Source organism: Microcaecilia unicolor, chromosome 6 (assembly GCF_901765095.1).
Source record: "Microcaecilia unicolor chromosome 6, aMicUni1.1, whole genome shotgun sequence".
Classification (NCBI taxonomy): Eukaryota; Metazoa; Chordata; class Amphibia; order Gymnophiona; family Siphonopidae; genus Microcaecilia; species Microcaecilia unicolor.
In genome coordinates, this window is record NC_044036.1 from 325,376,895 (window position 1) to 325,397,536 (window position 20,642).

The 20,642-nt window shown below is 43.6% G+C and overlaps 1 protein-coding gene across 1 annotated transcript in view; it reads left to right on the top strand.

The window, feature by feature from the left end:
- The window catches only part of ANKFN1 (ankyrin repeat and fibronectin type III domain containing 1), a 161,348-nt gene that overhangs the window by 6,922 nt on the left and 133,784 nt on the right, over positions 1 to 20,642 (top strand). Inside the window, 2 exon segments of the mRNA XM_030206448.1 lie at positions 13,755 to 13,949; positions 17,348 to 17,461. Coding sequence (XP_030062308.1) covers positions 13,755 to 13,949; positions 17,348 to 17,461 — 309 coding nt within the window.

The window sequence follows — 20,642 nt, forward strand, 5'->3', positions numbered from 1 at the left end:
ATCCTTTCAAACATTACCTTCAGTATGTAAATCCCCATACCTGTTAGGACTAGTGTGAGCATACTATTAATGTATAGTGCATATACTAAAAAGTTAGGATGGCATTCAGTAAATAGCACCCAAGTTTGGGCACCTGAAAAAATTAGTACAGAGTGCTATTCTATAAAGGGTGCTCATAAGAACATAAGAATAGCCATATTGGATCAGACCAATGGTCCATCTAGCCCAGTATCCTGCTTCCAACAATGGTCAATCCAGGTCACAAGTGCCTGGCAGAATCCCAAAGAGAAACACGATTCCATGTAGAATCCCAAAGAGTAGCAAGATTCCATGCTAGCAATCATAGGGCAAGCAGTGGCATTCCCCATGTCTATCTCAATAGCAGACTATGGACTTTTCCTCCAAGAACTTGTATAAACCTTTTTTAAACCCAGATACACTAACCGCTGTTACCACATCCTTCAGCAAAGAGTTCCAGAGCTTATCTATTCTTTGAGTGAAAAAATATTTCCTCCTATTTGTTTTAAAACGTATTTCCATGGGATTTCATTGAGTATTTCCTGGTCTTTTTACTGTTGAATGAATGAAAAATCGATTCATATCCACCCACTCCGAGTTCAATGCCCTTTATAGAATAGTGCTTAGAGTCCATTCCTGTGCCCAAATTTGAACAACGGTATTTACATCAGCTGAAAACTGGTGTAGATGTCGGCGCCCAACTCATAGCATTTCAGCACGAGAATGGCGCTATTTTATAAGTATGCATTCAATTTTTTGGACTGCCCCTGCCCCACCCCTAGCTACACCCCCTTTCGAGTTACATGCTAAAGGACTTAAGCATGGAGTGGAGGAGTGGCCTAGTGGTTAGAGCACCAGTCTCGCAATCCAGAGGTGGCAGTTCAAATCCCACCACTGCGCCTTGTGATCTTGGGCAAGTCACTTAACCCTTCATTGCCTCAGGTACAAACTTAGATTGTGAGCCCTCCTGGGACAGAGAAATATCCAGTGTACCTGAATGTAACTCACCTTGAGCTACTACTGACAAAGGTGTGAGCAAAATCCAAATAAATAAATGTGAGGTTATGGAATAGGGCACAGGGAGATGCAATGCAAATTTTAAATATTGCCAATTAACTGCAATAATTGATTGTTAAAATCAATTTACTGCAATTAATTGGCCCATAAGCTAATTATTTTGTGTGTGGCTCAGAGATCCCTGCACATATTTCAGTGCCTAAATCCCAGTACTATATGTAGAATCTGGGGGTTAGTGCATTGCCACCCTGTAAAGTAATATTTTAGCATGAGTGTTCAAATCTTTAGCATGAGCAGTATAAAAATTATATAATTTTACAGTACTGCTGGTGTTTTTGTGGACTAGAATAAGCAAGATTTGGGAGCCCTTTTACTAAGCCGCATAAGCGTCTACACGCGCCCAACATGTACCAAAATGGAGTTACCGAACAGCTACCGCGTGGCTCTTGTGGTAATTTCATTTTTGGCGCACAGCCGAAAAATCATTTTTATTTTCTGCCGCGCATATTGGATGCGCACCAAGAGGCTTTTGGCACACGTATGTCATTACCTCCCGGTTACTGTGTAAAACTTTACCGCTAGGTCAATAGCTGGCAGAAAGGTCTCAAACCAAAATGGACGCATGTCAATTTTCATTTTGCCGCATGTCCATTTTCAGCAAAAATTTTTAAAAGGCCTTTTTTTTACAGGTACGCTGAAAAATGTTTCTGCACATGCCCAAAACCCGCACCTACACTACCGCAGGCCATTTTTCAACGCACCTTAGTAAAAGGACCCCTTAGATTAAAGATGAGCTAATCCAATCTCCAAGATATATAATTTCAATCTAATAATTAATTAGAAGGGGAGACGGCAGCACTGGCAGGTTGAATAGAGAAGTAACCTGTGGTTAGAGCAGAGGATAGAGAACCAGGAAAGCCTGGGTTTAAATCCCAGTGCTTCTCCTTGTGAGCCTGGGCGTTGCCTCATGTTCCAACCTAGACCCCAAGCCTTCTGGAGATAGCAAAATACCTACTGTACTTGAATGCAACTTGCCTTGAGCTATTACTGAAAAAAGAGTGCGCTAAATTCCTGTTATGAAATTCGGACTGATATCATGGGTACAGTGAGAAAACACTCGAGTAAGTAAGTTGCAAGGGATACTCATAATGTCGCTCCAACATGTTAGCACAACAGTTCATGTCCTATGGTGTCATGGGCAGTATAGTCAGGAGTAGGGTTCAGTCTATTTTGCTAGTTTAAGACTTTTATAAAGGTCGAGGCCTCTACTGGAGTATAAAGATTTGGCAACTTTAATTCATGCATTTATTCCTACAGGGCTAGATTATTGTATTTCACTGTGCTGTGGTTTGCCCAAAACCTATCGAGCATCAACATAATTATCTAATATTCTGCAAATCTTTGAAATTCCTATCTATTTAATAGGTCTGCATTGCCTGAAGAGAACTTGCCCACAAGACCACACCATCTGCAAAATCCATGTCCTCTAACTGTATGTTTTCAAGCAATGCAATTCCTGTATTTCTGACTCCTACTGTGTTCTGCATTAAGCAGTCCATGGTTGAGATGAATTATTTCTTTTGACATTTATACCCCGCATTATCCCGAACATACTCGAGTTCAATGTGGCTTAACAACAAGCAAGGATTGCAATACCATAAACAAAATATCAAATAACAGCAGAGCATAACATACAAATAAGAACGCAATAATAAGCCATTGATAACCAGTTACAATCTAACACACTCCATCAACGGGTAGAAACCTCTCAAAGAGGAACATTTTAATAATGGTGACAATGCACATCCTTGCTTCACTCCAGTTACTTTTGTAAACCAATTCATAAACCATCTACCACTCTAACCATCTTCACTGTTCTCAAATGGGAAGCATTCCATATAATCTCTATATATAAAAGGCACCACCAACGTTCTAAATGAAGCCTCCAGCCGGAAGTGAAGGGGGAGAGATATCCGGTTTCCCCATGAGTGTCTGCCCCGCCCTCGCTCTCTCTGTAACACAAACAGTGAAGGAAAACACAGCAAAGCACAAAATCAAATCGCTCTCCCTGTAACAGTGAAGGACTCAGAGGGGGGAGGGGAGAGAGGGCAGAAGCCCTCACTATCTCTGTAACACAAAAACAGCACAGCAGGAAACTTAACACTGAAGGACTGGACTCCGAGGGGGGAGGGGACAGAGAGGACAGACAGCACAGGGGAAGGGAGAGAGGGCAGAGGGCAGGGACACACACACTCCCACATGCACACAGAAGAAAACCTTGCTAGCCCCCGTTTCATTTGCATCGGAAACGGGGCTTTTTTTACTAGTTTTATCATACTTCATAAGCTCTCTCTGTCGGTGCTGCCAAATAATTTTTCAAAAGCCACAAAATCTATAACTACCGGGATTTTATACTCAAAAACCTTTATTAATACTCTACACAACATGAAAATTTGATCTGCACAGAATTGGTTGGGCCTGAACCCTGCTTGTTTTTCATTTAGGAAGTTGTTTATTTGAGCCTTAACTTGGCTAAAGAATCGTTTGACTTTTTCAGGTACAGATAACAGAACAATCCCTCACCAATTATTGCAGTCCAAGAAATCTTTCTTTGGCAGCTTTACAATTATATCTTTTTTTTCCAGTCATCTGGTGTTTTCCCCTTTCTATACCACATTACACAATCATAGTAGCAACTCTATCATTTGATTTGATCCTTTTCAGATGTTGTCTTATCCGGGCGATTTTCTATTCCATAGTCCCCTTATAGCTTTGATGATCTCGTCCATTCTGAATGGCCTGGTGTCTGCCTGCAGCTCTGTTGATGTTTCAGCTGGTCTAATGCTCAGACTTTGGGCAGTTTAAATTTTTCCTTAAAATGTTTGTCTTACTAACGTTGGACTTTTTCTTTTTCTTTTTCATCTGTAATTAATATGCTGCCTTTATCCTTAACAGATAGTGGAGGAGTAGCCTAGTGGTTAGTGCAGTGCACTTTGATCCTAGGGAACCGAGTTCAATTCCCACTGCAGCTCCTTGTGATTCTGGGCAACCTAATCCTCCATTGCCCCTGGTACAAAATAAGTACCTGAATATATGTAAACTGCTTTGAATGTAGTTGCAAAAACCTCAGAAAGGCAGTATATCAAGTCCCATTTCCCTTTCCCTATTTGAGATTCTGCATGGAATGTTGGTACTATTTAAGATTCTAGATGGAATGTTGCTACTATTGGAGATTCTGTTGCTACTATTTGAGATTCTACATGGAATGTTGCAATTCCACTAGCAACATTCCATGCAGAAGCCTGCCCTTGCAGATCAGCAATGCGGCCGCACAGGCTTCTGTTTCTGTGAGTCTGACGTCTTGCACATACGTCAGACTCACAGAAACAGAAGCCTGCATGGCCACATTGCTGATCTGCAAGGGCAGGCTTCTACATGGAATGTTGCTAGTGGAGGAGTAGCCTAGTGGTTAGTGCAGTGGACTTTGATCCTGGGGAACTGAACTCGATTCCCACTGCAGCTCCTTGTGACTCTGGGCAAGTCACTTAACCCTCCATTTCCCCTGGTACAAAATAAGTACCTGAATATATGTAAACTGCTTTTAATGTAGTTGCAAAAACCTCAAAAAGGCAGTATATCAAGTCCCCTTTCCCTTCCTTCTGTTCCTATTAACTGATTATGCAAGACACTGTTTTCAGTTCTCCTTTTTCTGCTGCTTCTGCTATTTGAGCTTTTTCTTCAGCCCATCTTCTCTTATCTATTGCAATATAATTTGTTTTTCTTCAGTTTCTTCTTGTGGTGTAATTAGGGGTCCTTTTACTAAGGTGTGCTGAAAAATTGCCCGCAGTAGTGTAGGCGCGTGTTTCGGGCGCACTCAGAATCATTTTTCAGCGCACCTGCAAAAAATGCCTTGTTAAAATTTTTGCCGAAAATGGACGTGCAGCAAAATGGAAATTGCCGCGTTTCCATTTTGGGTCTGAGACCTTATCGCCAGTTACGCGGTAACCAGGCAATAATGACCCACGTGTGTCAAATGCCACTTGGCACATGTCCGATATGCGCGTCCGATATGCACGTCCGAAAATAATTATTTTTCAGATGCGCGTATCGGATGCGTGCTAAAAATGAAATTACTGCAAGAGCCACACGGTAGCCAGGCAGTAACTACATTTTGGCGTGTGTTGGGCGCGCGTAGACACTTATGCGGCTTAGTGAAAGGGCCCCTTAGTGACTGAATTGCTTTTCTCTTCCATGTGCATTTCCAAGCTTTTTTTCCACTTATCCATTCTTATTTTTTTTTCTTTGTCGCCTGACAGAAAATACTATTTTGTGTTCTTCACCTCTGTTCTACATGTATTAAATTGTCATAATGCTAACGACAGTGTTAGCACATTGCTCCAGTAAGTCTACCAAGTACCACTCAAGTATAACACTGGCAATAGTAACTCTAGACATAAGGCAGTCGTCTGCATTTCTAATGATACTTTTTATAGTTGATTCTTCAGGCAATAGGTAGGAGTGGTGGTAGAGTACAACTGGGAGTTATATAAGGGTCCTTTTACAAAGGCACACTGAAAAATGGCCTGCGGTAGTGTAGACGCGGGTTATGGGTGCACGCAGAATTGTTTTTCAGAGCACCTGTAAAAAAAAGGCCTTTTATAAAATTTTTGCTGAAAATGGACGTGCGGTAAAATCAAAATTGCAGCACATCCATTTTAGATCTCAGACCTTACTGCCATTCATTGACCTAGCGGTAAAGTTTCACGCGGTAACCGGACAGTAATTACCTACACGTGCCAATTGCCACTTGGTGCACGTCTGATATGCACGGCTGAAAATAGAAATTATTTTTTGGACGCGCATATCGGACGCATGCCAAAAATGAAATTACTGCAAGAGCTACACGGTAGCCGTGCAGTAACTCCATTTTGGCGCGCGTAGACACTTACACAACGTAGTAAAAGGGCCCCAGAGTCAATTAATCAACCTTAGGCCGTGACACCGGCTTACTACGCCCTTACCTGTGTCAAAATGTACACAAACAAAAGCGTTCACTCAAGTTCTCAATGCTTATATTTAGAACATTCCCAGCAAAGGTTGGGGGGGGGGGGAGGGGGGGAATCAGCGTCAGCAGACTCTGAAATGAGTTTGAAGTTAGTTCAATTAATGACATTTAGGACCCGGTGTGTCAATCTCGCTGCTCCAGGAAATTGCACCTTCAGGCGAGCAATAGAGCTGGCTTTTTCCAAGGCAGAGATTTTGTCTTTTGCCAGGCCCTCCATGCTGCTGCAACATTATTGCTTTTTCTGTGTCCTCGGTGCTTATATTATCATTTATTCTGGCTTCCTTTAGTCTTCCCAGGAGAATTTCACATAGCTTGGCTGCTCGGCGTAAGAGAGGGATTTTTTATTTTAGCTGTATACTTATTTGGTTATTTTGCTTCGTGACCGAGTCTCAAAAATAATATGTGTGGCAGTATTCTGAAGGGATGATTGACTGCTGAAGCAACATTCATTAAGCCATGATAAATGGACAGAAAAACATAGTCTTGAGTGTTTTAAACAGCAATAAAATTTAAACCTAGAGACTGAACTAATTTTTCATTGACCTCATCTGTAAATAAATAGAGTTTGATGGCAACCAGGAGCAGTGATAAACATAGTATTCAGTGTCTGAAATTAATGCATATTGGTCCCCAAAACAGAGAAGTTATGAGCCCATAGCGCTAAACTTTAAAATGCTGACACAGGAGTTATGCATACACATTGCCCATATGCATGTAAAAATACATGCATAAATTAATCATGTGAATGAATTGGACTACACTAACAAGCTAAGAGGTCCTTTTACTAAGGTGCGCTGCGGTAGTGTAGGCGCGCTTTTTGAGCGCGCAGAATCATTTTTCAGCGCACCTGCAAAAAAAATGCCTTTTTAAAATTTTTGCCCAAAATGGACGTGCAGCAAAATGAAAATTGCCTCGTGTCCATTTTGGGTCTGAGACCTTACCGCCAGCCATTGAGCTAGCACTAAACTGTCACGCGGTTAACCGGGCAGTAATGACCTACGCGCATCAAATGCCACTTCACGCGCGCCCGAAACGCGTGTCCGAAAATAAAAATGCGCATATCGGACAGGCCCCAAAAATGAAATTACTGCAAGAGCCACGCGGTAGCCAGGCAGTAATTCCATTTTGGCGTGTGTTAGGCGCATGTAGACGCTTATGTGGCTTAGTAAAATGGCCCCTGAATTCATTTAATATGCACTACTTTGAGCAAACTATACCACTGCACTATCACAAAGACCTGATAGGAGGGTAGGAATAGCACGTCCTATAATTACCAACTGCTCTGTACCTTCTGTGCTGGTATCACTGGCATTTTCCAAAATCTCAGGCTGGCATTTCTTGGTTAAAGATTTTATGCATCACCAAGATCTGAGAACAGGAAGTGCTGACACACACATTTTGAAACTGGTTAGAATGCCATCATAGGTGGAAGATAATTTTAAAACAGGATGTCTAGACTATGAAGCAACATAGGCGCTTATGTTGTATCGATTTCAAAAGGCAATATAAGAGCCTATGGGGTCCTTTTATTAAGCTGCGGTAAAAAGGGGCCTGCGCCAGCATCAGCATATGTTTTGGACGTGCGCAGCGGGTGAAAGGCTGTCTTTTTGGGGGAAAAGAAATGGCCGTGCGGTAAGTGATCCACTTACATAGTAGCATGGTAAATGTCGGCAGATAAGGACCTGAACTGTCCATCCAGTCTGCCCAACAAGATAAACTCATTTTACATGGTATGTAATACTTATATGTATACCCGAGTTTGATTTGTTCCTGCCTTTCTCAGGGCACAGACTGTAAAAGTCTGCCCAGCACTGTTCCTGTACTAAAAGTTCTGAGGCTAACGTCAAAGCCCCTTAAAATTTACACTCCAGCCCATCCCTATCTATTCAGTCACGATCAGGGCACAGACCGTAGAATTCCGCCCCGCACCGGTTTTACTCTCCAAATACCGGCGTCGACACCTAATCTCCGCTTCCGTACATCCATTCCTTCTAAACAGGATTCCTTTGTGTTTATCCCACACATGTTTGAATTCCTTTACCGTTTTCATCTCCACTACCTTCCGCGGGAGGGCATTCCATGTGTCCACCCCCCCTTTCTGTGAAAAAATACTTCCTGACATTACTCCTGAGTCTGCCCCCTTTCAACCTCAATTCATGTCCTCTAGTTCTTGTTGCCATTTTGGGGGGAAGCACTTTCCGCGACCCATTGAGATGGTGGTAAAGGCTCCCGTGCTAACCTGCCAGCTCAGGTATTTACAATTTGAGTTGAGGGTCATGTGTGGGCAAGGAGAGTGGTGGCGGAGCGAACTTTTATGCCCATCCACTTTGGGCTCAGGCCCTTCCAAAATTGAACATCTGGCTATGCCACTGGAATAACTAAATTAAACTAAATCCAGAGGGAAACTAAAATCCAGGTACAAGGGGAAATGGGAAAAACCAGGGCAAAGGATGTCATGGAAAGACCAAGAAGGAAAGAAAATAGGGCAGAGATACTAGGGAAGGAGTTAAGATCTAGGCAAGACGACTGAGGGGTAGAGAGGTAGATGCTGGGGAAGCAAGAGGGAGACAGGGAGTGGGGGCAGGAGGCAGGTGCTGGTGAAGGAGGGAAGAAAGAAAGAAAGAAAGAGAAGGGAAAATTCCAGAAAAGGAAGAGGCTGAAAACAGATACTGGGGAGAGAGAGGGCAGATGCTGAGAAGAGGGAAAGATGCAGGAGGGCAGATACTGAGGAAGAAAGAAGGGGCAGATGAGAAAGAGAGAGAAATGGAAGGTTGTTGAAAACAAGGGAAAAGAAATACGGAGAGATGGAAACGGCGAAGGGGTGTCCGCTTAAATTTTGTGCTTTCAGGGGTGTATTTTTTGTTTTTTGTTTTATTTGCATTCTATTTCATTTGTTTATTTGAAACAAAAGAAAATGAAAGAAAAAAGAAGAATAAACAAAATAAATGTTAAATCTGGGTCCCCTTCCCTCTGTCAAAACACTGAACTGGGACTACCCACATCCCTTTTTCCATCCACCACCCCGCCCCCATCTTACAATGTTGTTGCCAAGGAGGTTTAATGACAGGAGACAGCATGAGCCTATCTGGCCCATTCTGTGGGCTGAAGCCAGTGGACGGAGTTTGCCGCCATATTGAGTGACCCCAGAGATTCACAGAAGCTATTGAAAATAATAGCAAACTTGTGAGGTTTATAATTGTTTTAGTAAACCTTCTTGGTTTTGCATTCTTTCTGTTAGGAGGAGATCAGGGGGGGGATGTAAGGGGAGTTGGGGGTGGTTTGGGGAGTTTTTGAGGGATCTGTGAAGGGAGGGAGGTTATATTCATACTGTCTTTGTCAGTGGTCCAGAGCTTGCTTTGTTATTTGCAATGCTGTATTGTGGATTTCTGTGCTACACTATATGACTTTAGTTTTCCTTATAATTACAATAAATATATCTCTACTATAATGAAAAGCACCTCCAACGTTCTGAATCTGACTCCGTGGCTTCATTGAAGTGAAGGGGTTGGTAAGTTTCATCAGATTCGTGAGTCTGTAACCATCTCTCTCGGCCCCGCCCTCGCGCCTATGATAGGTCCGCCGCCCTCAACGTAATCACGTTTTGACGTCTGCGATGTCATCACATTTTGAGGTCGAGGGTGGCAGACCTATCAGAGGCTCGAGGGCGGGGCTGAGAGAGATGGTTACAGACTCACGAATCTGACGAAACTTACCAACCCCTTCACTTCAATGAAGCCACGGAGTCAGCTTCACAAAGTTGCAGGTGCGTTTTGTTACACTACACAGCTCCCTAATTTTTCACTTAAACATCGCAGGGTGGCTGGAGGGGGGGGGGATAGGGGGGCAACTAGCCTGGTACTGGGAGGGAGAGAGAGGGGGGGGCAACAACCCTGGAACTGGGTGGGTGGGAGGGCGGACCCTGGAACTTGGAGGGGGGCCAGGCAGACCCTGAAACTGGGAGGGAGGGGGAGAGGGGAGCAACGACCCTGAAACTGGGTGGGTGGGAGGGAGGACGGACCCTGGAACTTGGAGGGGGGCGGGTGGGCGGACCCTGAAACTGGGAAGGAGGGAGAGAGGGGGCCCCTGGCACACACTCTCATTCTCACACACACTCATAGCTCCCTAATCTTTCAATTAAACATCTCAGGGTGGCTGGAGGGGGGGGGGAGGAAAGAGGGGGGGGAAGTACCCTGGAACTGGGAGGGAGGGAGGGAGAGGGGGGCAATGACCCTGGAACTGGGTAGGTGGGAGGGAGGGCGGACCCTGGAACTTGGTGGGGGGGGGGCTGGACCCTGGAACTTGGAGGGGGGCCAGGCGGACCCTGAAATTGGGAGGGGGGGTGACCCTGAAACTGGGAGGGAGGGGCAACGACCCTGGAACTTGGAGGGGGGAGCGGGCAGACCCTGAAACTGGGAGGGAGGGAGGGGGCCCCTGGCACACACTCTCATTCTCACACACACACACACACACACTCGCACACTGTCTCACTCTCTCTGTCACACACACTCACACATTCACTCTCTCTCTATCATACACTCACTCTCACACACTCTGTAAAACACACACACTCTGAGGAAAACCTTACTAGCGCCCGTTTCATTTGTGTCAGAAACGGGCCTTTTTTCCTAGTTTCTACATATAAACCATTATCAAGTGCTTATGACTGCCTATGTGTGGATTTCTTTTAATTTGACAGCTTTTTTTATTTATTTGAAAGCTTCCCTATGTAGATATATATCATGAAATAAATTAAAAACCACTAAAATAGCATAAAAAGTATTGTAGCTGGTAGAAACAACAGTAATAAACTCTCTGTATTTTGTGCTTATTTTTTACACAGTTCTATAGAATACAGTAATACATGTCAAATTTCAGTGAGAATATCTTGTTTCCTGACGGTTCTTCTTAACTATTGTAATCTGCCTTGGGAAGCCTGGTGTTACTATTCTAACCGTTCTGTAACCTGAGGGTTTTTTTAACCTCTGGGGGGTGGAGGGGAGAATCCTGGGGCATGAGCTGCAGTTCACCGCAAGAGTGGATGCACCGGAGTGACAGACTTGGTTTTTGGAGCCATGGGAGTCCCCACAACTTTACCCGAGGCTCAGACAGAGCCGGGGCCTTTCTAAAAGCTTCCCCCTACAAAAATCGAGCTTTCTGCAGCTTCAAAAATAAGGCTGCCACTCCAGAGCACCCACACATGCAGCGGGACCGCGGCTTATGCGTCCCCCACCTGCGAGATCAGTGGGAGTCTCTTCACCCCTCAAGACCTCCTCCCCCAAGAGGTAAAAATAATTAAACCTCAGGTTACAGTTCTGACGGTTCCTCTGTGCAAATCTGTATGCTGATAGTTTGTTTGTTTAGGGTGCACCAATATGGCGGCTGCGCGGAGGAGACGGCTTCAACTTTTTGACATCATGCCATCTCCTGTGATAAAAACTCCTTGGTTGTTGCAGTCCACAGTCCAAAGGGGGCAGGAGCAATCCTCATCCACTTCTGCTCTGCTGGTTCTGTATTTGAAAATGGAACCAGCAGACCCCTAGTTTTCCAGTGTTTACAGAGGTGAGATCTCAAAAGCTAACCACAAACATGCAAGTCAATTCAATGACACATGAAGTCACTTCTATCATGTTTCTTGACCTCAGCCAGCTGATCTTCAGCCATTGATAGTGTTTTTGACAGCACTAACTCTGTGGGCAGAACTAGACCCAGGTATTCAGTGTTGGCACCTATCTGGGTATCACCATTAAGTATCCAGGTGTTTGGCAGCACCCAGAAGTTATCCCGGTTATGGTCACTATTCAGTACCATACCTGGACAACTAACTGGACACAGCTAGGATTGCATTAAGGGGCCGTTTTACTAAGCCGCAGCAAAAAGTGGCCTGCGGTAGTGTGAGCGAATCTTATGGGCATGCGCCGGGCCAGTTTTTACCTGTCCTGGAAAAAGGGCCAGAAAATGGACGTGCTGCAAAATAAAAAAACAGTGCGTGTCCATTTTTGGCCTGAGTCCTTACCACCACCCCATTGACTTTGTGGTAAAGTCTCACATGCGACTGTGGTGGTAGGCAAGCAGTGCATGCCCACTGCCACGCTGTAGAAAATACAAAATATTTTCTACCACATATTTTCAGTGCATGCCAAATTCAGAATTACCGCCCTGGGCATGTGGTAGCCGGGCAGTAATGCCAATTTGGCGCATGCTCGACGTGCGTAGGTCCTTACACTCCTTTGTAAAAGGGCCCCTATATCCGACCTAACATATCGACTTAGTTATCCAGGCATTGGCTTTGAATATCTGAGGTGCCCAGATAAATTTTGGGTCTGCCTTAGCACTAACCAGGTAGTCCCGTGGCAGTCAGTGCTAACATTCAGCGCCTCTACCTGGTTAAGGGGTCCTTTTACTAAGACAAGCTAAAAAGTGACTGGTGCTGCGAATAGCAAACGGGTTCCCGCGCAATTCAGCCATTCTTTAGCGCTGTTCTAAAATGACCTTTTATTGGTTATTTTTTAATGGTCACGCGCTAATTTCCCCATTACCGAATGGCTATTATCGCTGGGAGCCCTTACCACTACCTATTTAGGAAGCGGTAAGGGCTCCCACACTGCTCCAGTGCTGATCAGGCCGCACACGATAATGGGCACGCAATAGCCGATTACCGCGCCTACTCTCCGCCTACCGTGTGAAAAAATATTTTCTAGAGCGGTGATTGGAACATGCTGCTGGCCAAACCAGTGATTTAGACATGGGTGGGCCCAGGTGGGCACAAGCCCACCCACTTTGGACTCAGGCCCACCCAGCAGTGGCACAACAACGATGTGGCTGGCAGGGATCCCCCAAGCTCTGCCAGATGAAGATTCCCGGCATTTCTCCCTCCAGGAGATTACTACTACTACTTATCATTTCTAAAGCGCTACTAGATGTACACAGCGCTGTACACTTGAACAGGGGTACTTAACTCCACCCCATGACATCTCTCCTATGCCTTTAAATTCTTTAGTTCTTCGCCAGCAGCAACACATTCCCCCTAACACAACTTCCTGTTCGTGGGAGCAGGAAGTTGCGTCAAAGGGAAGACTTGGAGCTGGCATGACCAAGGGTAATGAGTTGCTGTTCGCTTCTAGTGAATACCTAAAGGATTTAAAGATAGTGAATTGGGGGGGGGGGGGGGTCAGAGGAGTGGAGATATGTGATCTCCTGGGGAGGGGGGAGGGAGAGATGCCAGGCAGAGGGTGGGATAGTCGTGCCCACCCACCTTCGGGCTCAGGCCCACCCAAAATTGGGTATCTAGCTACGCCCCTGGGCCAAACTACCATGAGACACCTCAGCGCATGCCCTGTTACCGCATGGTAGGCCCGCATTACACCTTCTGTGCCTTAGTAAAAGGGGCCCCTAAGCGCTGCTGAATATTAGCAATTGGGCTGACGGTACAAGTTCACCAGACAAATCCTCTCCTTCCTGGTTAAATTGTTTTGAATATTGATCCCCTAGTTTCTAAATATGTAATTGAACTGAGAGGGCAATTACTTCGCATACATTTTAAAAGAAATTCTCAATGAATTCTAAGCTTTTCCTGTCATTCTCAAGCTTTTGCGACAGCGGGAAGCCACTGAGAATGAAAATAAACTGCTGATTTCTCTGTATTTTTCTTCCCCAGTTGTTACCATGGAAAGCAGGTCTGTGCACCTCAGCAGGCTGGTCCTGGAAGCCGAGCAGCGAGTGAGCGAACTGTCGGCGCTCGTGCAAACTGAAGGACTCTGTACGGACAGCACAGAGAGGGAAAAGCAGCTGAAGTCCTGGGAGTGGCGCTACCGATTATACAAAAGAATGAAAGTAGGCTATGAACACGCCAGTAAGTAGGACAAAACATTTTCAAAGTAGGCAGGTGGGTTTAATTTTCAAATGTACGGGCGTAGTTGCCAGCTTGTAGTCAGGTTACAGATAGAGAAGGCAAAAGGTAAGCAGGTACTTACTTCACTTAATTTAATTTAATTTAATTTAAATTGGCATTGCTTTTCCACTTTTCCAAAATGAGTTGAAAGCAGATTGCAATGTGTTTCAAAATAACATTATTAAAACAATATTAATAAAAATATATACTTACCTACAAAAAATATCCCTAATACAATAAGACCTAATTAAAACGTAATGCAATCAGTGATTTAAACCAGTTTTCATAATCTTTGCTCACAACAACACTCCTGCTTATTATTCTTATTTATCAAATATTCATGAAAAAAACAGATTTTTTTTGTTTTTTCTAATAATTTGATAACACCCCCTCCCCCTCAGTTCCACCCCACTATCTGCCAGATTCCATATAACGCGCCTTGAGTTCCACAGCACAATCCAGGTATATTCTACAACAATGTGTGTAACTTAATTGGCTTAAGAAGCTAATCAGCATTCATAACTGCTCTTAACAAGCAATAATGAGCACTAATTGGCAATAATTAGAATTTATGCGCACCACTCGCTAAGCGTATTCTGTAACGAACTGCACCTAAATTCTAATGCATGCAGTTTAAAAGAGGCCTGGCTATGGGTGGGGAAATAGGCGATCCATGGGCGTTCCCAAATTTACATGCATAGTTATAGAATATGGCCCAGTGCAGGTAAATCTACATGAGGGAATTACGTCACATTTTCATTGGTTTAAATGAAGGTGTATAATTTTAGGCACTGGATTATCAACTAAGTGTATTCTATATACCGTGCATAAATGTAGGTGCCGCTTATAGAATACGCTTAGGCAGAATGTTTACACATGGAATTTTTTTAGGCGCCTTATATAGAATCTGGCCCAATATTCCTTCCCGAGTAATCTTCAACCTATAACTGTACAAGATAGGAAGTTTTAACAGAAACTCTCCCTTTGATCTGAAATCACTATTAGGGCTGTAGATTTCAACTACCGTATTTTTCGGACTATAAGACGCACTTTTTCCCCCAAACTTTGGGAGGAAAATGTGGGTGTGTCTTATAGTCCAAATGTAGCGTACCTGCTCGTTGTGGGGGGGGGGGACCAGGGCCGGTCTTAGGCCAAGGTGAGCGTTGTGACCGCATAGTGCCTCATGCTCAAAGGGGCCCCACGCGGCGCGCCTCAACTCTGCCCAGTGCTTTTTTTGTGAGGTCCGGCTCACCTGCCCGCTCCCTTCCGCTCGTGCACCCATGCTCCCTGTTTTGAAATCTTTAATTTACCCGAAGTCGCGGCGAACCATCAGTAAAAGCAGCAGGCAGGCTCGCCTTCTCGTCGCTTCCCTTCTCTCTCAGCACGTCCCGCCTTCCTCTGATGTAACTTCCTTTCTTGTGTTTCAAGAATATCTATGCAAAGCTTGTTTTCTACATAACTCTTCCAAAATCTTGACCAACTTTAATAAAATTTGGGATATATCATCTTAAATAAATTTGCAATAAGCCTATACTCACGCCAGCCACCTCACCTAAACGATGTCACCGCCACAGTTACCACGGTTTTCAGTTAAGAGGAGCTGGTCCTTATTAAAAAATTGTATCTGCAGAAAAATTATGGTTCTCATAGAATTGTGCAAGAGTTTCCAGAAAGAGGTTAAAGAGGAGGGTAAGCATAGAATATGTTTTGAAAAAATTGCAAGAAACAGGATCAACTGATTGCCTGATCAGTTTGCACTGAAGAAAATAATGCGGCAGTTGAAAACCAGGTAGGGAAGTGACATTGTTTAAGAAAGGTGGCCAACGTGAGTGTAGGGTTATTACAAATTTATTCAGGATGATATATCCCAAATTTTATTGAAATTAATCAAGTTTTGACAGAGTTATGCAGAATACAAACTTTGTATATATTTTTTTTAACTGGGGAAGGGGCACCAGAAAAGATTGGCATTAAACACACACCCTTTATAGAATAGCGCTTAGTGCTGGCTCCGATGCCCAACTGGGCACCAGACATATCCTTGTGGAATGCCCATGAATGCCCATGACCCACCCATGCTCCTCCCATGGCCACACCCCCTTTTGGGTTGAATGCTATGGGATTTAGGCACCCAGCATTATAGAATAGCATGCAGCCAGACGCACATGCAAATCCTAACTGTGCCAATTAACGTCATTAATTGGTTGTTAGCATCCAGTTATTGATGGTTAACAGCTCATTAGCCAAATAAATTGCACACGCATCTTGGAAGTGTGCCCAACTTTGGATGCCCATACACACCTGGTATAAGAGGCTTGGGGAGAAGCCTCTGACTCTCACACCAAGTGCTAGGCTCTCCATGTCAGGGATGCTACAAGCGCTGGCATCTCTCATTCCCTGGGTCCAGCCCATCTCTTTCCTCCTCCATTTCTTCTAGTTCAGCATCACTCTTGCATTTCTCCCCCTCCTGTTGCAGCATCTGTCCCTCTCCCTCCCTCCCCAAGATCCCTCTAACTTGATTAAATTGCCATCGGTAGCGGCACTCTAGCAACTAAATCAGCCTGCTTCGGGGCTTTGGCGTTCCTGGTGACGCGTCTCGCTGCCTCTGACACAACTTCCTGCTTCCACGAGGGCGGAATGTGTCACCAGGAAGGCCAAAGCCCCGAAGCAGGCTGTTTTGGTTGTGAATTAAAAGTGTTGACGCCCTATCGTATTTTGATCTTCCTTCGATCATTTAGGGAACTGAATTCTGCATTATCTGCATTCGTACCATCATTTGCTTTGAGAGGGCCAAAGAAATTGAATTACAATAATCATAATTGGAGAAAGCCACCACCAAAATTGACAGTTTAGATCCTTCTGTATCACATATGGTCTAATTTGAGATACCGATTGTAGAGAGGCAAACATCTTTCTAACTACAGCAGCCGTCTGTAATTGCAAGGTTAACAAGTCTAACATAATATAATACTTTGCAGACTCAGTTTTAATAGGATCCTAATGCCACCTATATAAGGGCATTCTGGTGTATTTTCTACCCATCATCACAATCTTTTTCAGGTATTCATAAGTGTATATATTCATTCAATTGATTTCCTAACAGAAATCACAATTTGTACAACATCAGTGGATTAAAAATATATCACCCCAAACTCTAAAATTGGCCCAAAGACCTAACAAAGATATTGAATCAAACTGCAGCCCCCCCCCCCCCCCATTTCTTACACCATACTTACGCACAACTTTTACCTAATTCCTTTTTGAAAATAAAATGTGTGACAAAAATTAGGAAGAATGCTAAGGTTTTTGCCATGCCTGATTGAGCAGCTTTCCTGCTTTTCATTATATTTTTTTCCCAGGGGCACCAGAGGTGCCAACCAATGTCTGTCTTATGGTGACGAGCGGTACATCACTTATGGTCACCTTCCAGGAGCCTCTGAGCATCAACTCTGCTGTTGTGACCAAATATAAAGGTAACATTGAAGATTAGGTTTCAGCGATGCTGTTTGGTGCTTCGCAAGTTTTGCAGTTCCGAACATATTTCCATTGTTATATTTTGTTACTAATAATCCCCCCTCCCCCCCACCACCACCATTTTGTGTGCTTAGTAATGGCAAAAGGACCCATAAAGCCCTGGAGAGAGCTACCGTTCTGAAATAATTTTAAAAGGTGTGTTTAATTCCCAGAAGTAGTTAAACATAAATGAGAAGCAGAAATAACTGAAATGTAATACTCACCTGCCTGTGGTGGCCTCCTAGTGTTACAAAATACCTGTCGTGCTCATTTGAATAGTGAATTGCCATGGATAGATGGAGGATGGTCCTTTTGATCACCATAAGGCCAAGCAGTCAGCATCTTCTGCATTTTCATTTCAGCAAGGAAAACATTTGACTTCAAGGTGGTGGTTCACAGTCGATTTTTAAGACTGCCAACTAGGTCTGGATTTTAGGGGTGGCAGCAAAACGCTAAGTAGCTCTTCTATTAAGTAAGAGGTGTAGGTACATGTATGTCTTGAGAAATCAATAGATGGAGCAGGAAGGACGCACGATGACAATAAGTTTCTGAAGGCCCAAGTGGGACAGAGGGGGAAAAAGTGAGAAGATGCTACTAATTGGGTTTCTGCCAAGTAGTTGTGACCTGGATTGTCCACTGTTGTAAGCAGGATAGTCGACTAGCTGGACCATTGGTCTGACCCAATATGGCTATTCTTATGTTCTGCACCTACAAGTGGAACTTGAGGTTTGTGGACTAGGAGAGGGAGGGGAAGGGGAAGAGAGGGAAAAGATTTTGCAACATGAAGGGACGAAGCTTGTCTAACAGGATCAAAGCAAAGCTCTCTGGAGTGACGTCAGGAGTGGACAATGCTATGTTTACTCTGGAACAGAGCTGATTAACGATGCAAAACAATTGCTCTACATCAACTATGCAGCCAATGTTAATATCTACAATGTTAGTATTTTTGCCGTTCGTTCATTTCTTGAGGGGTGTTTTGACACAAACTGGCCTTGTCATCTGGAGTTTATCTTTAATCAGTAAAGAAATCATGCAGTACTTCTAGTGTGCTAGACAAACATATTATTGGTTCATTACACATCATGCCTTGATCCATATGCCAAAATTATAGCTCATAAGACATACAGTTTATCCATAGTCAGAAATGGATAGGGGTGCTTAGGGTGATGTTGTTTTAATTATTTCTTCGTCAAGTTCTCATTGGCTTTTTCCATATTGTGATATATTCAAGATAGGAAATAATATATTTTTGGCATGAGATCCTTGGTCTGTTGCTTAATGCACTCATAAATATGTGTTTAACAGATTGGGAGCACAGCACAATATTTTCTTACCTCCTTTTCCATCAGCGCCTAAGCTGTAGATCCAAACCACGGAAAGACTTTTATAGGAAACGTAGGGCTGCTAATACATCCAGCAACACCAACTGGGGTAAGCTTGAACCTGTCAGAAGCTAAGCAGTGTTTGGCATGGTGAGCTAAGACTGAGTGCCGTGGGCTGTAGAAGACAAGAGCAAACCACTGTGGCACATTGCCAAGAACATCGGAGTTACCATGGTGGGATCGTGTTTATCAAAATCCGTGAAAACTAGACAAGGTGCTTCCTACCATTGTCATTACTGATAGGAACAAGCCCATATGTAGATCTTTGGGGCACTCGGCTGACTGGAAATCCATGGTGGGAATCATAGTCAGTAGAGTATCTTCAACTAATTATATTAATCATTTTCTCATTAGGCACAAAATTGGAAATACCTTTAATAAACCTAAACTGAAGTTTATTATATGGCAAAGATGAGGCAGGAAAGAGGAGAAGAGTTTGTGGTATGTTTTTTTGTGAGGGTGCGGGAGTGAAGTGCATCATGTCTCAACTAAGTAGATCATTGCTCTTTGTTCTTGCTTTCTTTCCACCAAATGTGCCCGCAAAACATAGATGGGACAGTTTCTAATTCCTTTTATTTCTATTTTCTTCTTAAAGGCACTTTGTTTTCCAGTAATAAGTTGATTCGTAATAGATTGCACAATCTTTTATTAGACTAACTGAAAAGATGTGGTCTTGAAAATTCAGATGCCACAATACTATTCTCTGTTGAGTCAATACAACATAGAAAACAGTAAATTTATTTATTTATTTATTTGTTACATTTGTATCCCACATTTCCCCACCTATTTGCAGGCTCAATGCGGCTTACATAGTACCGTAAATGCGTTCGCCAATTCTGGTATGAACAAATACAGTAATGTTGTGGTAGAATAAGGTTCGTGTGTACAGACACATTAGGGAATCGTAGAGAGGAAGAGTTATTATATGTCCATTACGAGCTTTGGTTTCGTTGTGTTGCAGGGTACAGGCATTTAAGTTGGGTCGGAAGGGTATGCCTTTTTGAACAGGTTAGTTTTTAATGATTTCAGGAAGTTTAGGTGATCGTACGTTGTTTTCACGGCTTTTGGTAATGCGTTCCAAAGTTGTGTGCTTATGTAGGAAAAGCTGGATGCATAGGTTGATTTGTATTTGAGTCCTTTGCAGCTTGGGTAGTGGAGATTTAGGTATGTTCGTGTTGATCCTGTTGTATATCTGGAGAGAGAACCCCTCACACATCTGGTAATAGGAGTGAGGGAAACCAAGGAGGCAATGTGTAATCAGGAATTTAAAAAAGAAAATGATGGATAGGAAATCTACAAAAAAATGCAAGGGTATATTAAAGACAAATTATTTTAAAACTGTAGCCATAGACTATAAACAGCATAAACGAAGGTTTAAAAATGCCACAATATGGCCATGTTTTGAGTAGTTGTGGGCTACTGTTAAGATGAAGGAATGGATCCACAGAAGCTTAGCTGAAATTGGGTGGCGGGGGGAAGAGGCATTGGTGGTTGAGAGGCTAGGATAGGGGAGGGCAGACTTATACGGGGTCTGTGCCAGAGCCGGTGATGGGAGGCGGGACTGGTGCTTGGGAGGCGGGAAATACTGCTGGACAGACTTATACGGTCTGTGCCCTGGAAAAGACAGGTACAAATCATATGAGTTTATCTTGGGCAGACTAGATGGACCGTGCAGGTCTTTTCCTGCCGTCATCTACTATGTTACTATGATGTGTTATTTTACTGTTAACTGGCACTATTTTAGCATGGGTTTCATTTT